At 34.9% G+C, this 24,000-nt stretch overlaps 4 protein-coding genes across 13 annotated transcripts; 3 read left to right on the forward strand and 1 right to left on the reverse strand.

Moving 5' to 3' along the window:
• Positions 1–2,851: 2,851 nt before the first annotated feature.
• Positions 2,852–7,467, forward strand: LOC140969665 (type IV inositol polyphosphate 5-phosphatase 7-like). Of its 2 annotated transcripts, none has more exons than XM_073431086.1 (12): positions 2,852–3,122; positions 3,214–3,473; positions 3,581–3,668; positions 4,067–4,126; positions 4,271–4,379; positions 4,454–4,558; positions 4,634–5,402; positions 5,493–5,686; positions 5,882–5,990; positions 6,103–6,251; positions 6,339–6,577; positions 6,819–7,467. In XM_073431086.1, exons 2-11 carry the CDS (start codon positions 3,288–3,290, stop codon positions 6,559–6,561), a joined length of 1,992 nt encoding a protein of 663 aa, XP_073287187.1. In that variant the 5' UTR covers positions 2,852–3,122; positions 3,214–3,287; the 3' UTR covers positions 6,562–6,577; positions 6,819–7,467. The 2 variants fall into 2 exon arrangements, 1 of the variants encoding a protein (XP_073287187.1); XR_012173972.1 differs by having other exon boundaries at positions 2,853–3,473; positions 6,819–6,889; positions 6,970–7,467.
• A 1,245-nt stretch (positions 7,468–8,712) lies between these two features.
• On the forward strand, positions 8,713–11,741 carry LOC140969654 (proteasome subunit beta type-2-A-like). Of its 4 annotated transcripts, none has more exons than XM_073431075.1 (4): positions 8,907–9,045; positions 9,337–9,646; positions 10,175–10,298; positions 11,195–11,741. In XM_073431075.1, exons 2-4 carry the CDS (start codon positions 9,591–9,593, stop codon positions 11,453–11,455), a joined length of 441 nt encoding a protein of 146 aa, XP_073287176.1. In that variant the 5' UTR covers positions 8,907–9,045; positions 9,337–9,590; the 3' UTR covers positions 11,456–11,741. The 4 variants fall into 4 exon arrangements, with proteins under 4 accessions (XP_073287172.1, XP_073287173.1, XP_073287176.1 ...); XM_073431073.1 differs by having other exon boundaries at positions 8,912–9,045; positions 9,319–9,646; XM_073431071.1 differs by lacking the exon at positions 9,337–9,646 and having other exon boundaries at positions 8,713–9,045.
• A 521-nt stretch (positions 11,742–12,262) lies between these two features.
• Positions 12,263–18,404, forward strand: LOC140969626 (probable RNA helicase SDE3). 6 transcript variants are annotated; one of them, XR_012173964.1, is made up of 6 exons: positions 12,263–12,656; positions 13,931–14,748; positions 14,856–15,026; positions 15,891–17,342; positions 17,705–18,067; positions 18,287–18,404. XR_012173964.1 is itself a non-coding variant. In XM_073431027.1 (6 exons), the coding sequence occupies exons 3-6, from the start codon at positions 13,948–13,950 to the stop codon at positions 18,008–18,010; spliced, it is 2,730 nt and encodes a 909-aa protein (XP_073287128.1). In that variant the 5' UTR covers positions 12,263–12,491; positions 12,603–12,656; positions 13,931–13,947; the 3' UTR covers positions 18,011–18,226. The 6 variants fall into 6 exon arrangements, 5 of the variants coding, with proteins under 5 accessions (XP_073287128.1, XP_073287130.1, XP_073287126.1 ...); XM_073431027.1 differs by lacking the exon at positions 18,287–18,404 and having other exon boundaries at positions 12,263–12,491; positions 12,603–12,656; positions 17,705–18,226; XM_073431026.1 differs by lacking the exon at positions 18,287–18,404 and having other exon boundaries at positions 12,266–12,411; positions 12,602–12,656; positions 17,705–18,226.
• A 2,292-nt stretch (positions 18,405–20,696) lies between these two features.
• LOC140969596 (uncharacterized) lies at positions 20,697–21,976 on the reverse strand. Its single transcript, XM_073430992.1, has one exon. The coding sequence runs from the start codon at positions 21,549–21,551 to the stop codon at positions 21,006–21,008; it is 546 nt and encodes a 181-aa protein (XP_073287093.1). The 5' UTR covers positions 21,552–21,976; the 3' UTR covers positions 20,697–21,005.
• Between the last annotated feature and the right edge of the window lie 2,024 nt (positions 21,977–24,000).

A 24,000-nucleotide genomic window follows, 5' to 3' on the forward strand; every position in this document is an offset into this window, starting at 1 on the left:
ATCACGGACGACTCGTGGGATGGAAAAGATAGAGACAAACATACAAAATGATGCAAGTATGTTGAATCACATCATTCGTATCAGTCGATATCTTAGAGATTCTTTTATAATTAAAATAATCAAATATGAAATGATTTAGCTCTAGACAAACAATTATTTTGAGACGCGGTGTCACTCATAGTAAACAAATACTTAATCATGTTCCACGACCCTCGAATGAGGCACGATAAAATGCAATTGGCAACATGCTTTAATCATATTATCGTTGAATTTTAAAACATTAGTTCATATATCGAACATCTTGTCATGCAATTGGTGCAAATCTGCATTAAATTTCGTCAAAGCTAAAGTAGGGTCACATCCTCTTGTCCTTTAGATATTCATCATTCTACCAATTATGTCCCACGACCTCTTAGTTTTCAGGCAATTCCCCAACTTCTATTTGTTTCTTTGAACATTCACTTTTATTTATTTATTTTTTTCTCTCTCGAAATGATTAAAAGAAAGACATCCTTAAAAAAAAATTGAAAGGAGAGGCAGTTTTCATTAGATTCCATTAATCATGCCACGATATGATCACATCGGAGTATGCTCAGCTATCAATCATATATCCACCCGAACAAATCAAAGGAGGATGAACAAATATGAACAATTACCAAGATACAATGATGAAATCTGACATCTTTATTTCATTCATTATTTGATTCAATTTATGAAATAATTTAACTCAGTTTATTATCATCATACTATCGATCATGGGTGGAGTCAGAAATTTGATACAACACGCGCTAAAGTTTTTCTTAACAAAATACAAAATAATACATGTCAATTAACTTTATATTAATTAGATACAATACGCGCGCTAAAGGGCAAGGTGGGACAATCATGTGGCTCTGCTCTTGATCGCGTTCTGTGAGTCGAGTGATGTTTTATGGGATCAAATATATATTTAATTATTATCTATTTAAATTTCTTGTACCCACATCGCTGATCAAATATATATGTAATTATCTAACCGTTAGCCTCCCATTTAATGATCAATACATGTCATTACATATCATGATTTCAAGTTAATGCTTTAGTTACATGTTTGAATTAGTAACTGACTGTTGGGATAGTGATAGTCCGCTGAATTTCGGCTGTTGAATTCCGTATGCTGAATTATGTGTTTTGAATTATGTCCGCTGAAAATTATCAGATGTTTGAATTTGAGCTACTGAAAATTGTAGATGCTGCTGAAATTTTGCAAGCTTATGCTGATGAACTTTTTGCCAAAATTGAAATATTTTATGTTTTCACAATTTCACGCTCATTCTTAATGAACGAAGTTGTATTTGATTCTTAACCACCAATTTGTTTTATTTTTTATTTTTTAAAAATCTTACAAATAAATCCATTTTATTAGAGAGTTTAATTATAAGTTAATATAGCATTAAATTTTGAAGTAAACTTAATGTCTTGCAATTATTAACTATATATTAATCAAAATCATGATAAAAATTGGTCAAAATCTAAATCGCCAGATTTTGTATTCGTCGTATTATGTTGTGAGAATAATCAATAAAAAAATGCCCTAGAAAACCAACCCGGCCGGTCTCAGTTATTAACAATTTAACATGGAGCATTATGGGTTTAATTTGTTGATAGCCAAGTCAGCCACCAATAAATAAAAATTGACGAGGATCAAAATAAGCATCGCTTTATCAAAATCTTAATGATCACAATTTTGGGACCCAAATTAAGGTCTAAACTGTAGTGGGTGCTTCACTTATTATGGTTCTGACTGAATTTTATTTTTTCATGTTTAGGGGCCAAAAATTGCACTTCCGCCGTCAAACATATTAAACAATCGCGACCAAGTATCATTAAATTTAATGGAAATCAAAATATATAAAATAGTCCTGGTTAGACCATATACCATTAATTGCGACGATGGTATTCAAACAAAACATATATTTGCCCATGTCAAAACTTGTTTTCAGCCTCACATTCTTCAAAACATTCCTTCGTATTTTCTTCAAACCAGTGCACACTTGAATGTTTATATAATATTTTTTATAATTAATTTGATTTATATTTAAATAGAATAATACCATAATTGTAAAAATTAACGAGATCATCCTGCAATTTGAAACAATAAAATAAAAAAGAAAAAACCAAAATTTGTTGTTCTATTAATTTTTGTTCGCAATTTCGACTCATATATAATTTGTTGCCCTGACTTCATTACTATCATATATATAATTAAATGCAAATGTTATTTTTAGTAATTCATTGTAGCAATTAATGGAACCAGTAGAGAAGAATGCTTTACAAGCAAACAATTGACAACACCCTCCTCAAATGAACATTCCTTGAAAACAAGTCTTAAAGACAGACAACAAACACCACAACCCAAGGAAAGTGGTAAATAAGACACTGTATAAAGCAAAATGGCAGCATTTCAAAACAAACTTGAGACCAAATGAAATTTGTTACTATTACTGCTACGCACTGAACTTTAGCTTTATTTGGGTTCTTTTTGCCGCTTTATCTTTGTTTGCAATACCAAAATGGCCCAAACTATGCATCTGAAAAGGGATTGTGTTTAACCTTTCATTTTTGTTAATATAACGATATTTATAATAACTATTGTGAAATTCTATATTCAATATATCACGAGATTTGATAAATAAAATTTTTTCATTGAATTTTTATAGTGAAAAATAGTTATACAAGTTTCGTCGTACATGTCTCGTTGCTATTAATTTTTACCAAGGAATGTAATTTTTTTTTATGAGCTTATGAATTCAGATTTAAACATACAAGTTGCAATCTTTTAGAAGAACTCGGGAAGAAAAACCATTCATATTCATAACCTTAAAATTTGTTAGCAAATGTGTCACTGAGCTAGTCGTTCGTTTCTCTCTAATCATGGTGGGTCTCCCAGGGGCTATGGGGTTAAAAATGCAAAGCACAAAAAACACGCTTTTGTGCGTGTGAGAGAGTGCTGCATTGTTCCCTTTATTGATTCAGCTCAAATTCGATGCATTGCTGTTACCATTTTGCTACTGAGAAGGAAGCAGTGTAGATTGAGGAAAAAAGGCCCCTCTAAATTCATTCTCCGTCACTCTCTCTCTCTCGTAATTGCCTTGTCTTGTTCCTAAGTTGGTCTTTGTCTCATTTTCTCTGTTATTTAAGTGTGGATTATTACTATATATTTGTCAAATATAGTGCCTGTAAAGGCTGTTAGAATGAACATTGGAGTGACGACTCTTGGAAAAAATTGAATCTTGATTCATGGATGCATGGTCAGGTTCTTAGAATTCAATGTGCTTGAAAATTGTGAAGGCCCCATTTGCAATCTTCATTTCTTTCTGCCGGAAAGTAGAGAATTTTTAAGGGCCCATTTTCCTTTCGATATCTGGGATTTCTCTGAGCAAATATCAGAAATAGGCGCAACAATGAAGGATGGGGATTCAAAGAAAAACAAGGTTTTTAGTTTCCCCCGTATTTTTTTTATATTTTTAAATGAAATTTAATGCCCGAATCTTGTTTTTTGGGTTGCTGAATTGATTATTTATTTGGGTGTTACGTGAAGCTCTCATGGTCAAAGAAATTGATTAGAAAATGGTTCAATATCAAGTGCAAAAGCGGGGAATATCAAGATGATGAAGCTGTTTATAGAGGCGAGTAGTCATCTTTGTTGAGTTAGAGTGGCACTTTCCATTTGATTTAGTATTTTTGAGCCTGCCTTGATTTTTATTTCGAGATTAAACCGGGTTAAACACTTAAACTTTAACATTATACCTTTTTAGGTTGGTTAAAGAAATCTGTTTTTTTTTCTTTCTCTTGTTTTGTCTTCACGGGTTTGTCTTCTACTTCACCATTAATTAAATTTACAATAGTTTTCAGTTGAGTTTAATTTATCTATGATATACATACTGGTCTTATTTCTTTGCTTTCTTCACAAAATTAAAAGTTCGGAGTTTTGACCACTTGACCGTTTATTAGCAAGATTTGAATCATGTGAGGTCAACCGAGGTTTGTATTTAGCAGGTTTTAATAACGATATTTTCTTGACTAGGTGGAAATGGTGAAAGGAGAAGTAGGTTCTCTGAAAGGGGACAATCCGCAATCGAGAAAGGTAAAACTGGTTTACAGCATCATATCTCTCAACTATGAGTTCACAATGACAAAGGTTTGAAAATATAAGTTGACACGCGATGTTCATGATCAATTTTGATTCCTATGTTTACACATTTGACGTTGACATTGATTTTGAATGCAGAAAAATCAACAAAGAATGTGGAGCGTTCCCTTTCCCATTCACGGTCTTGTTCCAGGCGGGGGAGAGGCTATCTTGATCACCCTCAGATTATAAATGTCCAGAACCATAGGTTTGTTTCATCAAAAGAGTTATGCTTATTTCCCTCTTGTTGACGTTCTTCCGTTTTCTGATTTCTTATTTCAGCGTCTTTGCATCAACGTGGAATGTGGGAGGAAAATCGCCGCCAAGCAATATGAACTTAGATAATTGGCTACATTCTGCACCACCTGCTGACATTTATGTACTCGGGTATGATCTCAATTCGTGAGTACAAATATAAACGACTGCCACTTTTTTTTAAAAAAAATTGTGTTAATCTTATAGATTTCAAGAAATAGTCCCTTTGAACGCTAGTAACATCCTTGGTGCGGAAGACAATGGTCCTGCCAAAAAGTGGCTTACTCTTATCAAAAGAACACTAAATAATGCTCCTGGCACTAGTGGAGGAAGTGGGTGCTATACACCGTCACCTGTCCCTGAGCCGATTGCTGAGTGGAATGAAGATTTCGAGGGGTCAGCCAGGCACAAAGCCTCGGCCTTCCTTCATCGCCGATCTTTCCAGACTCCACAACGAATGGGAATTGAAATTGACTCTTCTACACCACAAACTTGCCTCAACAGGCGATTCAGTGTTTGTGAAAGAACAATTTTTGGACATAGACACAGTGACTTTGTCCCAAATATGAGATGGGGTTATAGGCCAAGTGACTGTTCTTCCAGTCAGCGGCCAAGTGATTGTCGCCCGAGTGACTATTCCTCTGGTCATCGACCAAGTGACTATTCTTCAAGTCGGCGGCCTAGTGACTATTCTTGGGGTCAGAGGCCTAGTGATTTCTCGAGATTGGGGTCTGATGAGGATTATTTGCCTGGGGATTCACCTAGTACGGTGTTGTATTCTCCAATGTCGTTAAGTGCTAATCAGGGGGAAGATGCAGCTATGATGCCCGAATGCTCTAGATACTCTTTGGTGGCAAGCAAGCAAATGGTCGGCGTTTTTCTTACTGTTTGGGTTCGAAGTGAGTTGAGAGAATTTGTTCGGAACATAAAGGTTTCTTGTGTTGGTCGAGGATTGATGGGTTACCTTGGCAATAAGGTAGTCGTGTGTGTTAATATTGTTGTTTTTGCTTGTATTTAGGCAATTTAAAATAATTAACCAAGGGGCAGTATTGTTCTTTTATGGCAGGGATCCATTTCAATCAGCATGTTGCTGCATCAGACCAGCCTTTGTTTCGTATGCAGCCATTTGACATCTGGTCAGAAGGAAGGTGATGAACTACGAAGAAATGCCGATGTCATAGAGATCTTAAGAAAAACAAGATTCCCACGAGTTAACTGCATCAATGACGAGAAATCCCCAGAGACAATCCTTGGACATGAGTAAGATCTTAAACATTTGGTTTGTTTTAAGGAGGTGAATTGTTTTTAAAAAAAATTTAATCTGATAAATCAGGTGTATTTTCTTGCTATCGAGTGCCTTTGAGCATAGTCAAGAGGGAAAATATTTGTTCAACTATTCTTGTGCTTATCATTGGTTTACAAGGCCTTTTTAATGATAATTAATTTTTGATGTAGTCGAACTATCTGGTTGGGAGACCTGAACTATCGTATAGCACTGCCATACCGGTCTGCTAAAGCACTCATTGAAATGCAAAACTGGAGAGCCTTATTAGAAAAGGACCAAGTATGACATCTTACTCTTACCGAGGACAGATCCGTTCAGTTTCTTGAAATTATTTGGCTTGATTTTCTTTGTCCATATGCCGATATTTAACTATGCTTTATTTTCCTGATAGCTGCGGATTGAGCATAGACAAGGTCGAGTATTTGATGGCTGGAAAGAAGGGAAGATATATTTTCCACCAACATACAAATATTCGCATAATTCAGACAGATATGCAGGTGATGATATGCATCCAAAGGAGAAACGAAGGACACCCGCATGGTAAATATCTCTAATATGATTTAGTTAATTGAAGATGCTTTGGTCTATATCTAGCTGGAGCTGATTTATATCTTTCTGTATCTAAAGGTGTGACCGGATTTTATGGTATGGTACTGGTCTTCAACAATTATCATATGTTCGTGGGGAATGTAGGTTTTCGGATCATAGACCCGTCTCCAGTGTGTTTTGGGCCGAAGTCGAATCTGTTCCCAGCCGGTTGAGGAAAAGCATGAGTCGTTCGACCTCCAGAATTGAGGTGGAGGAAATGTTACCATATTCACATGGTTATACAGAACTCTCTTTCTTTTGAAGGAACTCTTACATGGGTACGCCATTGAGTTGCTCCCTTTTTATCAGCTTTTGTTTTTGGTATATCAACAAACAATTAATTCTGAACATGTCATGCTCCGCTCCACCTATGATTCGTGTATAGCATATATGCCTTGTTTACAATCCCTTTTCGTACCGTCTCCCAGATTTTGTCTAGTGATGCATCCAGTTGTCTTATCCCTTGAGTTTTTAATGTTTTCTTTGTATTTCTCTTTTATAATCGGTCCCTTTTTGCAGGTCGCCAGATGCTATTGAGAAACACCAATCTGACAATAGATAAGGACATCTCCTCTCACTAACCGATAAAGGCAATTCTGTCCTTAATTTTTATACATCCTGCAGCATGCTTATGATTTTAGTCTAATTTTCTTCCTTTTCCTCTGATCAGACGTGCATATGCTACTCTCCGAAGGCAAACTTGACACGGTGTGACATGATTAACGCTTACTCCTCAACTGATTACGTTCTTCCAACATCGAGTCTTTAAATTTCAAGATTCACAATTTCCCAATACATGCCATCTCTAAGTTCGTTTGAGTAATTTGAGCCTCCATTACGAGGTGTGATCGATCGCCTTCTTCAACATGGGTACTAAGTCATGAGTCTGTTTTGTGTTAAGGCCATAGGTGAGTAACAGAGAAGGTGGGAATACAAGAATCTTGTTTGTTGTTAATGTCTGATGATTCTTTGTTTGTTAGGGTAGATATTCTTGACAAGGGGAGAAATGTATATGGTCAAAATAATGATGCCCCTTTTTAACTTTTGTTTTTAAGCGAAGAATACAAGTGAGAATCTGATTTAACACTCATTGCTAACGTGACAGAAAGCACAATATTGAATTCTGTAAAGAGGGCCTTGCGCTCTGTGTTTGCTGCTAATGATTTTTACTGAAAAGTAGTGTTCTTGGTTGTCTCACACACACACACACACACACACACACGCACACACACACACACACACACACGCCCACGCACACGCCCACCCCCACAGAGACACATGCATGCAGCAGTCCGAGCTCACGCTATAATTTGTTAATAATAATATTATCATATGACAGTTGATTCAAACATTTTTTAATTGAAGTTGGTTGAGTCAGCATATTTTATACTTTACAAAACATCATTTTAATTTCTTTTATGTTATTGGCTATGTGTAAGTTAGTTCTATCAATTAATTTCTTGGTTTGACTTGGAAATACTTTTCCAATGAAGATATAAATGTCATTTGATTTAATTCATAGCTCATCTTAGCAGTAAGATCGCATCTAATGATTTTTATTATTTTTAACTGTGGGGTCAACAAAATAACCCACAACTCAACATGTAAGAATAAACATGGATATATATATTAAAGACGAACTTTTAAAAGTATGTTGAACTCGACCATTATTTATTAGTTCCGGGTTGTCTTTACCTTAATATGAACATCTCGCTGCTTAACAAAGAGCCTCCTTATATACAAATGTAGCAAGCCTCTTTAATTATACTCTACATATTATGAATAAAAATCAGAGTCTAGTAGCATTCTTTGATGTATGTTGTTGGGTTAACATAATTCTTGGTGACCTTGACGGCTTCCAAGCGATGATATATTGCTAGAGAGGTGGAGAAGGTGTGGCTGTGGTGGGGTAAGCGATTACAATTTTGGGAGTGAGTTTGGTTGTCGTCTTTCTTCAAATATAGGAAAGATATGCTTTCAATTGAGGGGAAAATGGGAAAACTGAGATTAGTGGGGAGAAACTGTTGTTGCGTGAAAGGGTGGTGGATAAATAAAGATTGAAATCTATAAACTTGTATGATAAATTCTGATCTATGAGGTGTTATTTTATTGATTACAAAAATGAAATTTCTAATCTTATTTTTGTGGATGCACGTAAAATCATTGTCACAATATGATATTCCTAACAATAAATTTAATTTTACAATTTGAAGGAAAAATTTATATTACATACATGTCACCCACCCTGAAGAAAATTTACAAACTTTATGAATATTTTTCATGAATTGATTCGTACGTATGTTATGCAAAATTGACATGCAAGACGTCATACACAAGATAACGAAATTTTTTGAAAAAAAAAATATTTGGAAAAATATCTAAAATGAAGTCAGAAGTAGTGCGACTTTTCTTTGCTAACACGCTTTAGCCTTCTTCTTCTCCAAGGCCCCTGACCCCGTCCTCTAGGTTCTTACCGAAACTCGAAGTCCAGCATAGCAGAAAAACAAAGCAGCTGAAAACCGAGGTGGTGTGAATAAAAAGCGAAGCGGATAGGAATCTGATTCCGTAGCCGAGTCTTCAATCTAAATATGGAGTCAGTTTTTGGACTAGTGGGTAAAGATTTTGCTATAGTCGCGGCGGACACATCTGCGGTTCACAGCATCCTTGTGCACAAGACCAACGAGGACAAAATCATGGTCTTAGATTCTCACAAGATCATGGGAGCATCCGGGGAGACGGGCGACCGGTGAAATCCCTTTTTTTATTTGGTTGATGATTTATTTTATTTATTTGGTAATCTACTGCATTTTAAATGAAGCGCGTGAAATGCTTGTAGTTTGCGACTTTTGTTTGATTTGATGTTTAGTACATGGGTTTGTTTTATTGTTGTGTTTACTAGGGGTTTAAGAATCAAGCTTAGAATTTTAACATATATTTAATTTGAATTTTTTCTATTTCTGATTATACTCTACGAATTTATACAATGTTATCATGATTCAAGTACCATATGCTATATTAGCACAATTATTCTCAACAGGCAAAGCCTCGTCTGTTCGTACCTTTTGTGGCGAGAGATTTGTCACACAAAAGAGAGTTTCGGAAGCTCGCTCCAAGCTCTTCGAACTTCGAAGTACCGCATGCAATATTATCTCAAGTGATAAGCAAGATCATTATTGTGGTTGATGTATTTGTTGTGACCATTGGGGATTGGGTTTATTGTCTGGAGTTCGTAGGAGCTATTTCTTTGAAGCGAGAGTTCCTTGATCAGGGACTTGCTGGAGCAACTGAATTATGAGCTTTCTCCATCGTTGGATAAATGTCTTGCTGAACAAGATTGACTCTTTATGGTATACAGATTGCTTCCCTATTTAATCTTTGTTAAGGCTTGCAAAAAACTCAATGAAGTATTATCTTAAGTGATAGACAAGATTACTTAGTTCTATCTTTAGGTGGATCCCTACAAGCTCACTATCTAGTAAAATTCTTTCATAACCTTTCATTCTTTGATCTAGACTTATTAGCTACATACAATCTTATTAATAGTAATTGCATTTCAAGGAAACTGTCATTCTAAAAAATAGGCTTCGCTAACTACGGATGTGGAGTTTTCGTTCAAAATTTTTTGCCATTTTATTAGGATCGATAATAATTCTTATGGAGATCAATTATAATAAAGAATTAAAGATTAAGATTTGGCATTAGATTTGGTAATACAGTTCAATCCATCAAAGATTACATTATCTACGAATCCCGGTTGATAATGTATGCTTCCATTGTAATAAAATGCTTTCCTAATTGACATGTTTTGCACGATTCACTGAGTTGTCGGCTTTAGCTAAGTGTTGAGTTAAGTTTTTTGTGTATTGATGTGTTAGGGCTTGGTTTACTGAGTACAAACAGAAGAATGTGGCCCTGTGCCAATTTCGTAATGCCATGCCTCTGACCACTGCAGCCGCTGCAAATTTCACCAGAAGCGAGCTCGCCACAGCCTTGAGAAAGGTGTACCATTTTCTTTAGATGTTTCTGAATGACAAATGATTTGTTCTTTTTCACTTTACTGTTTTCTTAATGTTGGGTTTAAAAATCTAGTTGGAGAATACTAAAAAGCTAGTTGATAAATTTTTTTCCTAAAATTTAATTATAAGAGTGACCAAATTCTCTTACTGAATAACTATGTCTAACTAGCTAATCTATATTTTTTCTTCTACTTTACTTGAAACAAATGTATAGAATCTGAGTCTTATTCAGTATATACATTATATGAAGATCGTTGTTTGCTACCTTAATGGTGTCACTGCTTCTCCGAAAATCTTGGTGTCATCACAATTCACAACCCTTACCTCAGTTCGGGTTTCCAGTTGCCACACTCAACCCTGGAAGACTAGAATCCGAACACTCAAAGTTAATCAATCTAAGCATATCCTCATACACAAAGAATACTTTGTTTCCTATTTTCCCTCTTGTGGGAAAGTATTTTTCATTTTTTTGGTGTCACTGCATCTGTTTTAGCCGAAAGTCTAGCTGATAACCTCTAACAAACGCTTCTGTTGTATTTGGAGTTGTCATTTTTGCCTCCTAACATGACATGTAGTTTCTGTATGCTCAGAGACTTGTGCAAGGCATTTCTTTAACACAATTGTAAATGTATCAAATCCGTTGTTTATGGATGGTGCTTGATACTTCAGTAACATTCACCGGTTAGTGATGTTGTGTACTCTGGAATTTCCCCATTTCACGGGGCAATGGGTATTGGAACGATAGAAACTTAGAAAGGCCTTTAAGATCTTTCTAGTTAGTCAAAGATGTATCAAATTGAGTAGTTTGTAGTTTCTATCACTATGCTTCTTACCTGCATACCTTTGTCCTCTAATATACCTGGTTTTTTAACTCTCCAGAATCCATACATGGTGAATATTATACTTGCCGGTTATGACAAAGAGACAGGCCCGTCCCTGTACTTCCTTGATTACATCTTGATAAAGCTGCTTGTTGTACCACTGAATTTTGTGATCAAAATTGTAGACAAGGATGGGGCGAGAGAATATGCATGGCGCAACTCTATCAAGGATGCCCCCGTTGCTTCAGCTTTGGGGTTTACAAGGGTTCCTGAAACTCTTGTCTTCATTTATCAACTGAATTTGCTGATGGATTCTTAGTATACTGGAACTCCTTTTGGGTTTGATTTGTAATATGCCGAAAGCTTGGGTTCCAGGGAATTAACTAGCTAAGCCCTTCACAGGAAGATTTCATTTGAGTAGGTTCTAGTCAAATGAGCAGGCCAGAGTGTTTGCGCGGAGCCGCGGACAATATTTGAAACTTCATCTTCATGTTTCTTTTAAAAATTTCAAGAAATGCTGTTAATTTTTTTTTTCTTTTTAAGAATGGTCGAAATGTGATTATCTTCTATGAGGTTGGAATATACACATTCAAGGTGTTTGTCAATTTTTTCTTGTCAAACCTTTACTTTTTATGTATTATTTTTGCTACGATTTACAAAGGGGAATTTTATTGTTCATACCTTTGCATATTTTTGTTTGAAACGAAATTAATATCTGATCTTCTACTTTGACAGAAAATATGCTCTCCAAATCTTGAAAATTTACTACCAAAACTTGATGCAAGGTATTTGTTTGTTTAGGTAAGATCTTGACATGATTGCTTTCAAAACTTGTGTTTATATATTAATGTATACAGTTCATCGATCTCTTTACATCCGTGAATACAGATTTTTTAATTTTTTTTTATGAAATATAATTAATTATATTAAATGATAGAACTGTTAAACAAGTAAAAGGTGGTACCACCGAATTCATTTTCCCTTTCAAATCTTCATAATTTTAATGACGATTAATGATAAGTTAATTGTATTAATTAATTTAATGAACATATTAAATGATCACTTTATCTTTTTAATTAATTTATTGAAACTTTTTATTATTATATAAACTTAAATTAACACATAAGGCGACCTAGGACAGAGGCAGACTGTTGAGCCCAGTACACGGGAGAATCCACCTTCCAATTCTCAGTTTTAGCTTCTCCGTTGTCTTTGCGATGGAAACACCTTTCGATCTCTGAAAGGCTTCATTTTCCACCCGAAAGTCGTAAATTTGATATCTAATCCTCCAACCCTTTTCACCATTTGCATTAATTTGGCTTGTTCCCTTCCCCTTTCGTTGTTTTCCTTTCAGTGTACGCATTTGCTACTTTTTTGCCTGTTGTTTTCAACAAAGCCATCATTTTTTGAATATCTAATCATCCACTGTTCAGTGGATTTCTGCTAATCGTTTTATCGTTTTGCCGGCCGCTCAAGTTTTCTTTTAATCTGCAGTGATTTTCGTGCTCACGAAATAGAAGGTATGGTTCTTAGTTTTTTTTTTTTGGGGTACTAAGTTTCTTGTGGTTACGTTTTTTATTTTATGTTTTTTGGTTGTCTGCATTCGATTTGTTAAATTAATTTATATACATTTGATTTGGTAGTGTTGCTTTAATTAATTCTTAGGTGAAGTTTTTGATGGATGAATAAATAATCATTTTGAGGAGCTGATATTTCTTTACGTTGGTGGTGTAGATTTATGTAAGTTAATCAACTTATGTTCTATGTTCTATTAACTTGTTTTTTTTGGCTGTATACTCCTATTGAAGGATGATCATTCGATTAGTATTGATGATTCTGAATCTTGACTGGCTTAAGATACGGTAAAAGATGGTTAATAAGATCACATGTCTTTCAAACTTCGTAAATTCTCATCTTAAAATGTTTTATAAGGCCCACCGAACATCATCATTTTTATTTCCTAAATTTACTCAATTTTCCTTGCATGACTGGGAGTTTAATTGCGTATCTTCGAGAATTACATGCATATTACTCCATTTGCCGCGGAATTGATCTTTCGAGATGGTAATAAAGTAAATTCTTCCATGCTTCCCTTTCCATTTTATGAAATTGATTTTTATCCACTGATGCTCAGACATAACATATCCGCATTTCTGCATCAGGTCAGTGTATAACTGTATCATGATTTCTTATCAGGTACTGATAAGATAATATGACATGATAGTCAGCTAGAACAATAAAATAAGAAGTGTCCATTCTTGGACATTGCGTACTGTCTTGGATATTTGTGTGATAGTGTGATACTGTTATATGCTTGTAAGACTTGAAAGATAGCCCACGAATCGTTGATTTCTGCCGACTCTTTGTTGCCCTCATTAGGCCTTTGGACTTTCTGATATCTAGTTACAACAGAAAAATTAAACTTGAAAGAGAGCCCACAACACGTGCCTTAGTATCTCTAATTTTCTTATATTATTATAAAAGTTAATGAAAGTCACGTGATAATTAAATGAGTTTGACTTGTGATCAAAATTTATCAATTTATGAATACTTTTCTCGTCGGATCATATATTTGAAGTTGCATAAAAAAATTGATGCTACCTAAAATAACCATTAGTAGTGTCTGTATGTTAGATTGTTGTCTTAATTCATGGAATGATTTTTGTGGTCCTCGTTGCCTTTTGGTTAACTGCATTCATCTGTTGTAATGCTAAAATCTTGTCCCTGTCTTCTTCAGGACGATAAAGAGGGATTTGCATGGTTTGTGTAACTGAATGTTTCAGATTATTTGCAGGTTTTTTATAGTCATCAATGAGTTCAGTTTGTGATAAATCTGATGATGAATACTCGGTCATTGGAGATAAAGGGGACATTGGATTCATTGATTTTGAAAATTGCAGATCGATTTGTAGCTATAACCCTTCCAACGAGAGCTCGATCTTCAATATTTCTGTTCCATTCCCATTGGTTCAAGGAAAACCTCAGTCAGGAGTTGTGGGAGAAACTGTGTTTGATTCCGTTACCATAAAAAACATCGGGGTGGAGCCCTTAGATCTGTGGTCAGTCAGTATATATGACTCAAAACCCGAGAATTCATTTACAATTTCCTTGATGGAGCCTCCAAATGTCAATTCTGACTTGCAATATATCCAAGATTTCATGGAATCATTTTCCTTGGATGACAGAGTGCTGGGTCCTGGTCAGACTCTGACTGTCTGGTTGTCTTGCAAACCTAAGGAAATTGGGGTACATACAACAGCTGTGCACTTCAGTATCGGCGATGAGACGATAGAAAGGTTAGTTTTCTTGCTGGCAGAAGACAAGATTTCTCAGTCTCTGTCTTCTGCTAAACCATTTTCCCGAACAAGGAATAAGAAACAAATCATTGTTGATGTTCACGCTTCAGACGTTTCTTTTATTGTGGGACGCCGCCCTTCCAAGGGTTCAAGTCGTTCGCATAATAACCGGCTACGAAATTATCCCATTCCTGCAAATATCCGGGATATGGTATTAAACCAACAGATTCCTGCCGCAGTTGGTGCGGGCCTTACTAAGACAAACTATGGTTCATATTTCAAGACGTTGATTGCTATGGAAGAGATAAAACTCGAGGTTTGTGCCCATTTGATATACAATATAGGTCTCTTCTTACATTTGTATCGTTCATCCTAAGTGATGCAATGCCCATATCAGCTGTGAAAGTTGTTTATTTACTTCAGGACGACATGCGCACATATGGCATGGAGTCTGTCATTATGAAGATCAAGAAAAAGCAGTTCTTGTCTCTTGAGGTCCCAGGATTGGCTGAGAGGCGTCCATCACTTGTTACCGGGGATTATATATATGCCAATATTGCATCTGAGTATGCCCCTGAAAATGTTCCTTATCAGGTTTGTCTCGAAATGCAGAGAGTTAATTTTGCGAAATGAAGATTCATTGATACGGCACAGCAGTCATCATTGAGCAATACAATAAAAAGTTACTAACATCATATTCCTGTTCAGTGGCTTCAGAATAATTGCTATTGAATAGTCTTCAAAACATTTTCTTAATTTAAAATCACTTATCTTAAGCTAGGATATATTATGATCTTTGAATTTCTGATGCTACAACCCAATACAAATCTTGTTGATTTGATCACCATGACATGCCTCCAAATTCTCCTCACTGCAAATGCGAGAAAAATAAAACTACCCCGCAGCACTGGCTTCAGAACTTGAGTTTGGAATTTTTAAGAATATCAGCAACTTACGTGAAAAAATGCACGTAAATTCCAAACATACAAATTTGAATCATCCTGTACTTAAACCTCTGAAGAGACATTTATGCTTTTGCCAGATTATAGACCTATTACTGGTTTTTGTGTGCTTGGCGTAGAATTAAGGACAGTACGTGTTTTTTCTTCTGAAACTTAAACCCATGTTGGCTGTTTAACATCTTCTCTTATTATTCTGAAATTATGTGACTCACTCAACGCTGCTTCATACTTCAGCGAAGATGTCCTTTCTGGATTAATGTCTGCTTAGACTTGTAATATTTCACATTCCTTGAAAATAGTTATATATCAGAGGAAGAGGTTAACTAATAATAACCATTATTCATTAGAAGCATGCGATCATTCAAAATCATATGTCACGTGGTCTCTGACTTGTGGTGTGTTCCAAAAACTTCCACTTCTTTAATATAAAGACTTCACAGTCTCCTAGTGTAATCGGTGAGTTTTCCTTGGAAGATGAAATTCTTGGTTATTACAGGGCTACATTCACCACGTGGAGGCTGAAGAAATATACTTGAAGTTTGACCAAAAATTTCACAAACATCACAGAGAGAGTCAGCTTTATAACGTACAGTTCACCTATAACCGCACGGGTATGAGAAGGTTGTATCAGGCCATTGAAGCTGCTGAGCGTCTGGACAAAAATTTCCTTTTCCCACTTCGATCATCCAAACTGGAGCTCATACAACCCAAACCATTTGAGCCAATATCATGTGCTCTAAATGAGGAGCAACTGAGTGCAATCAAGATGATCCTTGCTTCCAAAGGAGGGTCACCATATGTGATTCATGGCCCCCCAGGAACTGGAAAAACAATGACACTCGTTGAAGCTATCCTCCAGATTTACGTTGGACAAAGAAATGCTCGAATTCTTGTATGTGCACCTTCAAATAGTGCAGCTGACCATATATTGGAGAGGCTTATCACTATGAAATCAATGAATATTGATAGATGTGAAATATTTCGTCTCAATGCATTCACTCGTCCTTTCGAGGATGTCAATCCTGGCCATATCGAGTTTTGCTATGTCGAAGATTTCTTATTCAAGTGTCCTTCATATTTTGACCTAATGAAGCATAGGATCATAATATCAACATATACAAGTGCCTCTCTTCTCTATGCAGAAGGAATCAAAAGAGGTCATTTCTCTTATATTTTCTTGGATGAAGCAGGGCAAGCTTCCGAGCCTGAGGCTATGGTTCCTCTCTCCCAACTTTATTCAAAAGGTACTGTTGTTGTTCTTGCTGGGGATCCTATGCAGCTAGGTCCTGTTATTTTTTCTCGAGATGCTGAAAGCTATGGACTTGGAACTTCATATTTGGAGAGACTTTTTGGTTATGAGCTATATTATTCTGGAAATGATAATTATATGACAAAATTGGTTAGAAATTATCGTACGCATCCAGCAATACTGCGTCTTCCATCACAACTGTTTTATGATGGGGAGTTAAAGCCATGCAAAGAGGAAAGCTCCATTTTTTCGTGGGAAGGCCTGGTCCCGGATAAAGATTTTCCTTTACTTTTTATCGGGATTCAAGGTTGCGATGAAAGGGAAGGAAGCAATCCATCGTGGTTCAATAGAACTGAAGTGAGCAAGGTAGTTGATGTGATAGAAGATTTAATAGAGTCGCAAGGGCTGAAAGAGGAAGACATTGGGGTTATAACTCCTTACAGACAGCAAGTACTTAAAACAAGAAGTGCACTCCAAAGTTTCGGAAGGGAAAACATCAAAGTTGGTAGTGTTGAACAGTTTCAGGGACAAGAGAGACTAGTTATTATTATATCTACCGTTCGTTCAACTGTTAAACATAATGAATTCGACAGGATACATTATTTGGGATTCTTGAGCAATTCAAGAAGGTTCAATGTTGCTATCACCCGAGCAAGGTCTTTGCTCGTTGTGATTGGGAATCCACATATACTTTGCAAGGTAAAGTCAATTGTCCTCGTTGCTATTTTTCTAGTTGTAGTTCGTTATTTTTTATTCTCGTTGGATCAAATGTCTACCACGTTAACTTTTAAAAAAGTTACAACTAATATATTATCTACGTTACTTTAACATTTTTAAATCGTGCAATAGTCGAAACACCACATTTTGATAACCAGTGCATTACGTATAGACAGTCAAGTTGTAGTAGAGGTAATTCTTTCTTCCCAACATAACATATTTTTGTTTCTGATTCTTTTCTTGATAGATTAGCTACAAGAAATTAATTTTACATTCAAGGCACCATTACCTAAGAAGTTTGTTCTGATATATGCTAATGCCTGTATTTTTCTGTGACACGATAGGATCCGCACTGGAACAAGCTTTTGTGGTACTGTGTGGACAATGGCTCCTATAAGGGTTGTTTCCTACCCGAAAGGGAGGAATTCAGCATGGAAGGTTGTACTGGGAATGAGAAGGCACAAGAGCTCCACTGTGGCTATGATTGTGTTGACAATTTTCAGTCGTCTGATATTCCATGGGATGATGCAGATAATGGGAATCCTTCCGAAGTTCAATGGGGCGAGGAAGAAAATGGTAAGCAGTTGCTAAATAGTTCGTGGGATGAGGCTGACAACAATTTTCAGCCGTCTGATGTCCCCTGGGAATGAAGTTAAGCTTCCAAGAACTGTTAATGATGAATCTGAATGTTCACAATCTCGTAGACGGTAGACCCTGCATTTTTTTAATGCAATTGTGGTTATTTGATTTATCATTGAGGATAATGTCCTCAAGTTAGATTGAACTAAATCAATCTCGTTGATGATGCATTTGATACTGTCATTATTAGTACATAGCTGTTCTATAGAAACTTCATTAAAACTTTATTTAAAGGTCAACGTACAATAAATAAGTTTGAATCAATTGCCTTGGTATTAATCATGTAGAAATTCCCCAGCGTGGCGTTCCTCCTGGATGTTAAACTCTTATTCCCAGAGGCCAGAAATGTTGATGGGGATGAAAAAAATTACATGAAATTCAAAAATCATTGAAAGTGATTGCCAACGTAACGGCTCTGCTTGCTCTGATTTGATTCTCCCTTGTTTGATTTAATAGGAGTCATGTAGTATTATAATTGCTATTTGCCAGTTTATTTTCCTGCAATCTTACGGTGGATTTCAGAAGATATATATTCTGGATATACAGTACAAAAAAATTTATTTTACATTCTCACAGTTAACATGAATAACCTGAGCAAATCAATAGAATTTCAAGAAATAGGCTCCCAACGATGCGGCCGTTAGAGACCTGAAAATGTTATGAGCCGTCTCAGCGGCGGATGATATCAGAGTTGGTCACGTTCCTGGTGGTGTCAGGGGGTCGGAACCAAGTCACTTTCTGGTGCCAAAGGTGTTATTATGGGCTGTGGAATAGTTGGAACTGCAATTTTGCAAATACTTTCAATATTTTCAAAGTTTACTTTGCCAATGTAGGATAAATTGCCTCCCTATTAAATTTTTTGTGTTGCCAGAGTACCTGTAGGACTTGGAAGAGATGATGCAGGTGATAAATTTGGTCCACTCCCACTTGGTCTCTCTGGATTTGACAAATAAAGCATAATCGGGTTAGTTAGATAATGTGCATCACATACTTATCAATTAATCAAACGACAATCGAGCTTTAAAATAATGATTTGAAAGCGTACCAGGATCTGGAACAGGACTGGCAGTGGCTTCATTGAGAAAGCAAGAAATTTGGATAATGCTAACGCAACACACAATACAAGAAGTGCAAATCTACTTCCAAATTAAGCATATTTTGGTCGACTATCATCATGCAAAAGTTATGATCCAGTATCTGGGAGCTACTCAAATCTTTTAAGTTATGCAACAATCCACGTAAAATTTATAACATCCACCATAAATAGTTGATATCATGTGTCCTAGAATGTTTGTAAAGCTTCCGAAATGTAAATATCACCTTTACAATCAACCGAACTCGAGACATCCTACAAGCAAATGGAAGAGATATCGCAAGAGTTCGATTTATAGGTATTTGTAAAGTACACCTCCTGTAACAATGAGGGACAAGCAATCTTGTCCATTGCTGCCAGATTCTTGAGTGAACTGCACCAATCTGGAGTTGGAGACGACGCATTCGAACCACCGTCAGAAAGTTAGTGCAAGGGCCAAAGCTTCGAAGCCAAGCTCCCGTGCAGGTAGCATGGGATTGACCGTAAACTGGCCTAATGATGGTCGGTATTGTTGCAACAAAAGCCAGTACTATAAATGTGAAGTTTGTAAACTTTTCAACTGGTTTGGTTTGAGGCTTTCTTTAGGGGGATTGAAAGGAAAGATATGAATGTCCTAGGAGTAAAATGAGAGGGATTTATTATATATACATATACANATTAACTTGAAGTAGGATTCACGTTCAAGAGAAATTTGGGTTTCAATTTGATGTTTAACTACTTCGACCACCATTTGTGAGATGTGGAGATTTAGGTGACCACTCTTCATAAAATTCCGCTTTCTTTTTACTGGTTTTGAAATTTGTGTTGTCTTTTGAAGAATGGCGAAATGTTATAGACTGAGATCATTAAAGGAAAAAATGTGGCAAAAGATAAGGACGATTTTTTGAAGGCGTTGAAACTTCTTAATTTGCAAATGAAGCCTTGATGGCATTTACAAAACTTTGGCATGATGTCTTTTCATTTAGATCATCAATACATAAATATTATAAGGTTGGGTTTCGTTGATCATGAATATTGAAAGTAATATTAAATTCTTTAAAATAACCTAAAAAAATACATCTGACCTAAATGAGCATTCACTAATTAACAAATTCGTTCCATTTTGTTTGGTTTCCAAAATTTGTTATGCCTAAAAATGTTGGAATCTGTAGGTTTAATGAATGAAAATTAAGCGAGAAAGTTAAGACTCGAAATAATTTCACCTGAGGATAACCTACGCTACAAGAGCTGCCTGGATTTTCCAAGTAGCAAGGGCGGCACAGGGGAGCCATTTCGTGGTGTGCTTGTGGTACTAAATGGAAATTCCAGGCAGTACTTTGTAGTGATTGGGTGTCCGAGATTTGGTTGCCCTGTTTCGCAAACAAATGCATGCTTTTTCGAGTTTCTTGATACCTTTTCATACAATTATTGTCTTTTGATGGTTCAAATCAGTTTTATGGACCATAAGACATTCATATGATTGAATCAAAATATCCATTCAAAAAAAACATTAAATAGAGAAGATCAAACCATTTTTTTTTAAAAAAATTCACTTGAATCAAACTCTTGCATAACATATTGTCAAGTTCTTTTTCCTTCTATACAAAAAGAGAAGTTATTGTATCAGAAAATAGCTAAATTCCGAAGACACGAGACTAAATTTCTTAAGAATATAGTGTTCAATACTATCTTCTTGCTGAATAATTTTTGCTATTTTTGGAGATTTAAGGCATCATTGTCCAATATACATAACAAAAAAGGACCAAACTTCTTCATTTGATTTTTGTTTTTTTTAGTGTTCCGAATCAACAATTCAATGCATGCAACTATTCTTATTTGACTTCTAAAATTTTATATGTAAACACCATTTCAAATATTTTGAACTGAAGTAAAATTCCAATGATGCATAATTATTATTATTATTCATAAAAATTTCAGGTATCCATGAAGAAGTTGACTTGGGGATCAGTGGACAAAAGGCTAAACATGACAGCATCTCTTGGTCTTCCTTTAAGCGTGTAATACTTCCTCAGAACACCTTCTCTCGTAAACCCGACCTTCTCCAAAACCCGCTGGGACGCTGGGTTTTCCACGTCCACCACCGCCTCCAGCCGCTCCAGGTGGCCCCATTCCACGAACACCGCGTTCGCCGCCATTTTCACCGCTTGACTCGCGATCCCTTTTCCCCAGTAGGCAGAACCCACCACGTATCCGATTTCGGCCCGGCGTCCATCATCTCCAGGAAATGGCGTCACGGATATTGACCCGACGGGCCGGTCCGAGATGCATATGGCCTTGTGCCATGGGTGGGGGGTTACTGTGTTTATCACGTAATCAATGACAGCTTCTTTGGAAGTGAAGGTGTCCCACGAGCAGAATTTGCTGACTCTTTCGTCGGAGTACCATTCCATGAAGGCGTCGGCGTCGAGATATGGATCCAGTGGCCGGAGTGAGATGACGGAATTTGAACTGCTTTCCATTTCAATCAAAAGGGTAGATCGGTATGCTCTTCTTCGTCTTATTTTTTTTGCTTATGGTGATGAAGTAGATTGTTGAATGGATATGTAAATTTTTATAGGATTGTGGGGTTCAATAGTGGGATTTGAGTCAGCCTGCAGAAAGTTGATTGCTTGGTCGCAAAGAAGAGGGAAAGTAGAGGTGAATTACAATGTGACGTAACACTGAAAATACTCCCAACTTAACGAACAAGTAGAGTTCTTTTGTTGACTTTTGCTTCTTGAAATTCAGGGAAAGTTCTCCATGCAAATTGCGAGATTAATATTCTTTTTGCTGATATTTACAGAGTTTAACTGGCTTGTCTGTGGCCCATTGCTATGTGTCCCTACCGCTCACGTTCCGCATTTATGAATTGTGGATCAACTTTGAAAGCCTAAGCTAACAGGCTTTATTTTTTTGTACAATTTTGGATGACTAGTAGAGGGCTGTCCTGCACGATGAATTGCGAGAGAAAGTTGACTTACGTGGCCCTCGAAAATCTCTCGCTCTTTAGCAAGAAATCGGGTAATTCTCTATATTACTTATTATACCTATAAAAGAGTGGATCACTCATTTGTTTTCCAATTGTGAAAAGACACAAATGTCTTCTTTATTAATATGAATCCAAAAAATCATATAAAGATATATATGTAAAATTGTAATAAATGCTAATAAATTATCATTACAAAATACATTGATTGTAGTAATTTATATCATTTCAATAATAAAATGTAACTCCTATATTAATTTTATAAAATAATTGATCTATATACTACATTTAAATGTTTTATTCTTTTAATTTTCTATCTACATTTTTAATGATTTTATTATAATTTTGTAATTATATTTTTTTGTAATTTTTAATTTAGTAATAAATAAATTATAGTATTACAAGAAGATATATAAAAAAATGTAACTAATATGTCCAATAGTAGAATAACATAATAAATATAAAATAATATGATAATGTGAAGTTTAATACTAACATATTTTATGGGTTTTTAAACAAAGAATTAAAAGTAAATAGACACTTCAAGAATAGAATGTAACTCCTATATTAATTTTATCAAATAACTCATCTTTATACTACCTTTAAATGTTTTATCCTTTTAATTTTCTCTCTACATTTTTTTCCAATGATTTTATTGTAATTTTATAATTATATTTTTAGTGCAATTTCTAATTAAGTAATAAATTATAATATATACGAAAATTTATAACTTTATGTGCAATAGTAGAATAACTAACATATTTTATGATTTTTTTAACAAAAAATTGAAAGTAAAGAGTTTAATTTTGATTTTAAAAAATAGTACGATTTCAAAAAAATATGAAAAAAATTATCTACATATAACAACTATATTCTATATACCTATAAAAGTGTGGATAAAGGGCATTGTTTTTCAATTGTGTAATGACAAAATTAACGTTCTATACACACTTCAAAAATAGAATGTAAATTTTTTATTAATTTTATCAAATAACTCATCTTTATACTACCTTTAAATGTTTTATCCTCTTAATTTTCTCTCTACATTTTTTCCCCAATGATTTTATTGTAATTTTATAATTATATTTTTAGTGCAATTTCTAATTAAGTAATAAATTATAATATCACAAAAGGATATATGAAAATTTTATAACTTTATGTGCAATAGTAGAATAACTAACATATTTTATGAGTTTTTTAACAAAAAATTGAAAGTAAAGAGTTTAATTTTGATTTTAAAAAATAGTACGATTTCAAAAAAATATGAAAAAAATNTTAATTAATTCAATAGATACAAAAATAAAATTTTTTTTATGAAAGTTTATTTCTTTTGTTAGATTTCAAATTTTAATGGTGAAAATCATACCAATAGTTTAAAATCTATATTTAATAATTAATATATGAGTTTATTTGATATTTACCATATAATCTTATTTGAATGTGCATTTCTTTACATATGTTGATTTATTTATTATTTTAAAATTTATTTAACAAGAAATTAATAATCTTCAATGTTAGTTACGAAAGATCGATATATAAAATTTATTATTCATGATATAGAATTGTAAAAATAAAATTTGGTTGATTTCTAGGTTATTATGTTTTATACGCGGTGTTTGAATATATATATATATTTTAAAAAAATTTGTTTCAGTTCATTTTGTTCTATATATTATGTTAATTACAATTTATTATATAACATAAAATCAAATGCTTGAATTTTAATTTGAGAAACAATTTTGAAAGTAAGTTGTATAAGTTCTTATAAATCGTCTAATATGATAAGAAATTAAGCCCAAATAAATAACAAAATGATTCAAATTGTTTTTTAGAAAATCAATTTTTTTAAATTTTTATAATATAATCGATATTACGTGCAACGCACGTGCATCAAGCTAGTTCTCTTAAAAAGGTTCTCCCACCTAAGAGTTTGGTAGGGGCCA

The sequence above is a fragment of the Primulina huaijiensis genome, unplaced genomic scaffold (genome assembly GCF_012295235.1).
Source record: "Primulina huaijiensis isolate GDHJ02 unplaced genomic scaffold, ASM1229523v2 scaffold42415, whole genome shotgun sequence".
NCBI classification, from domain to species: Eukaryota; Viridiplantae; Streptophyta; class Magnoliopsida; order Lamiales; family Gesneriaceae; genus Primulina; species Primulina huaijiensis.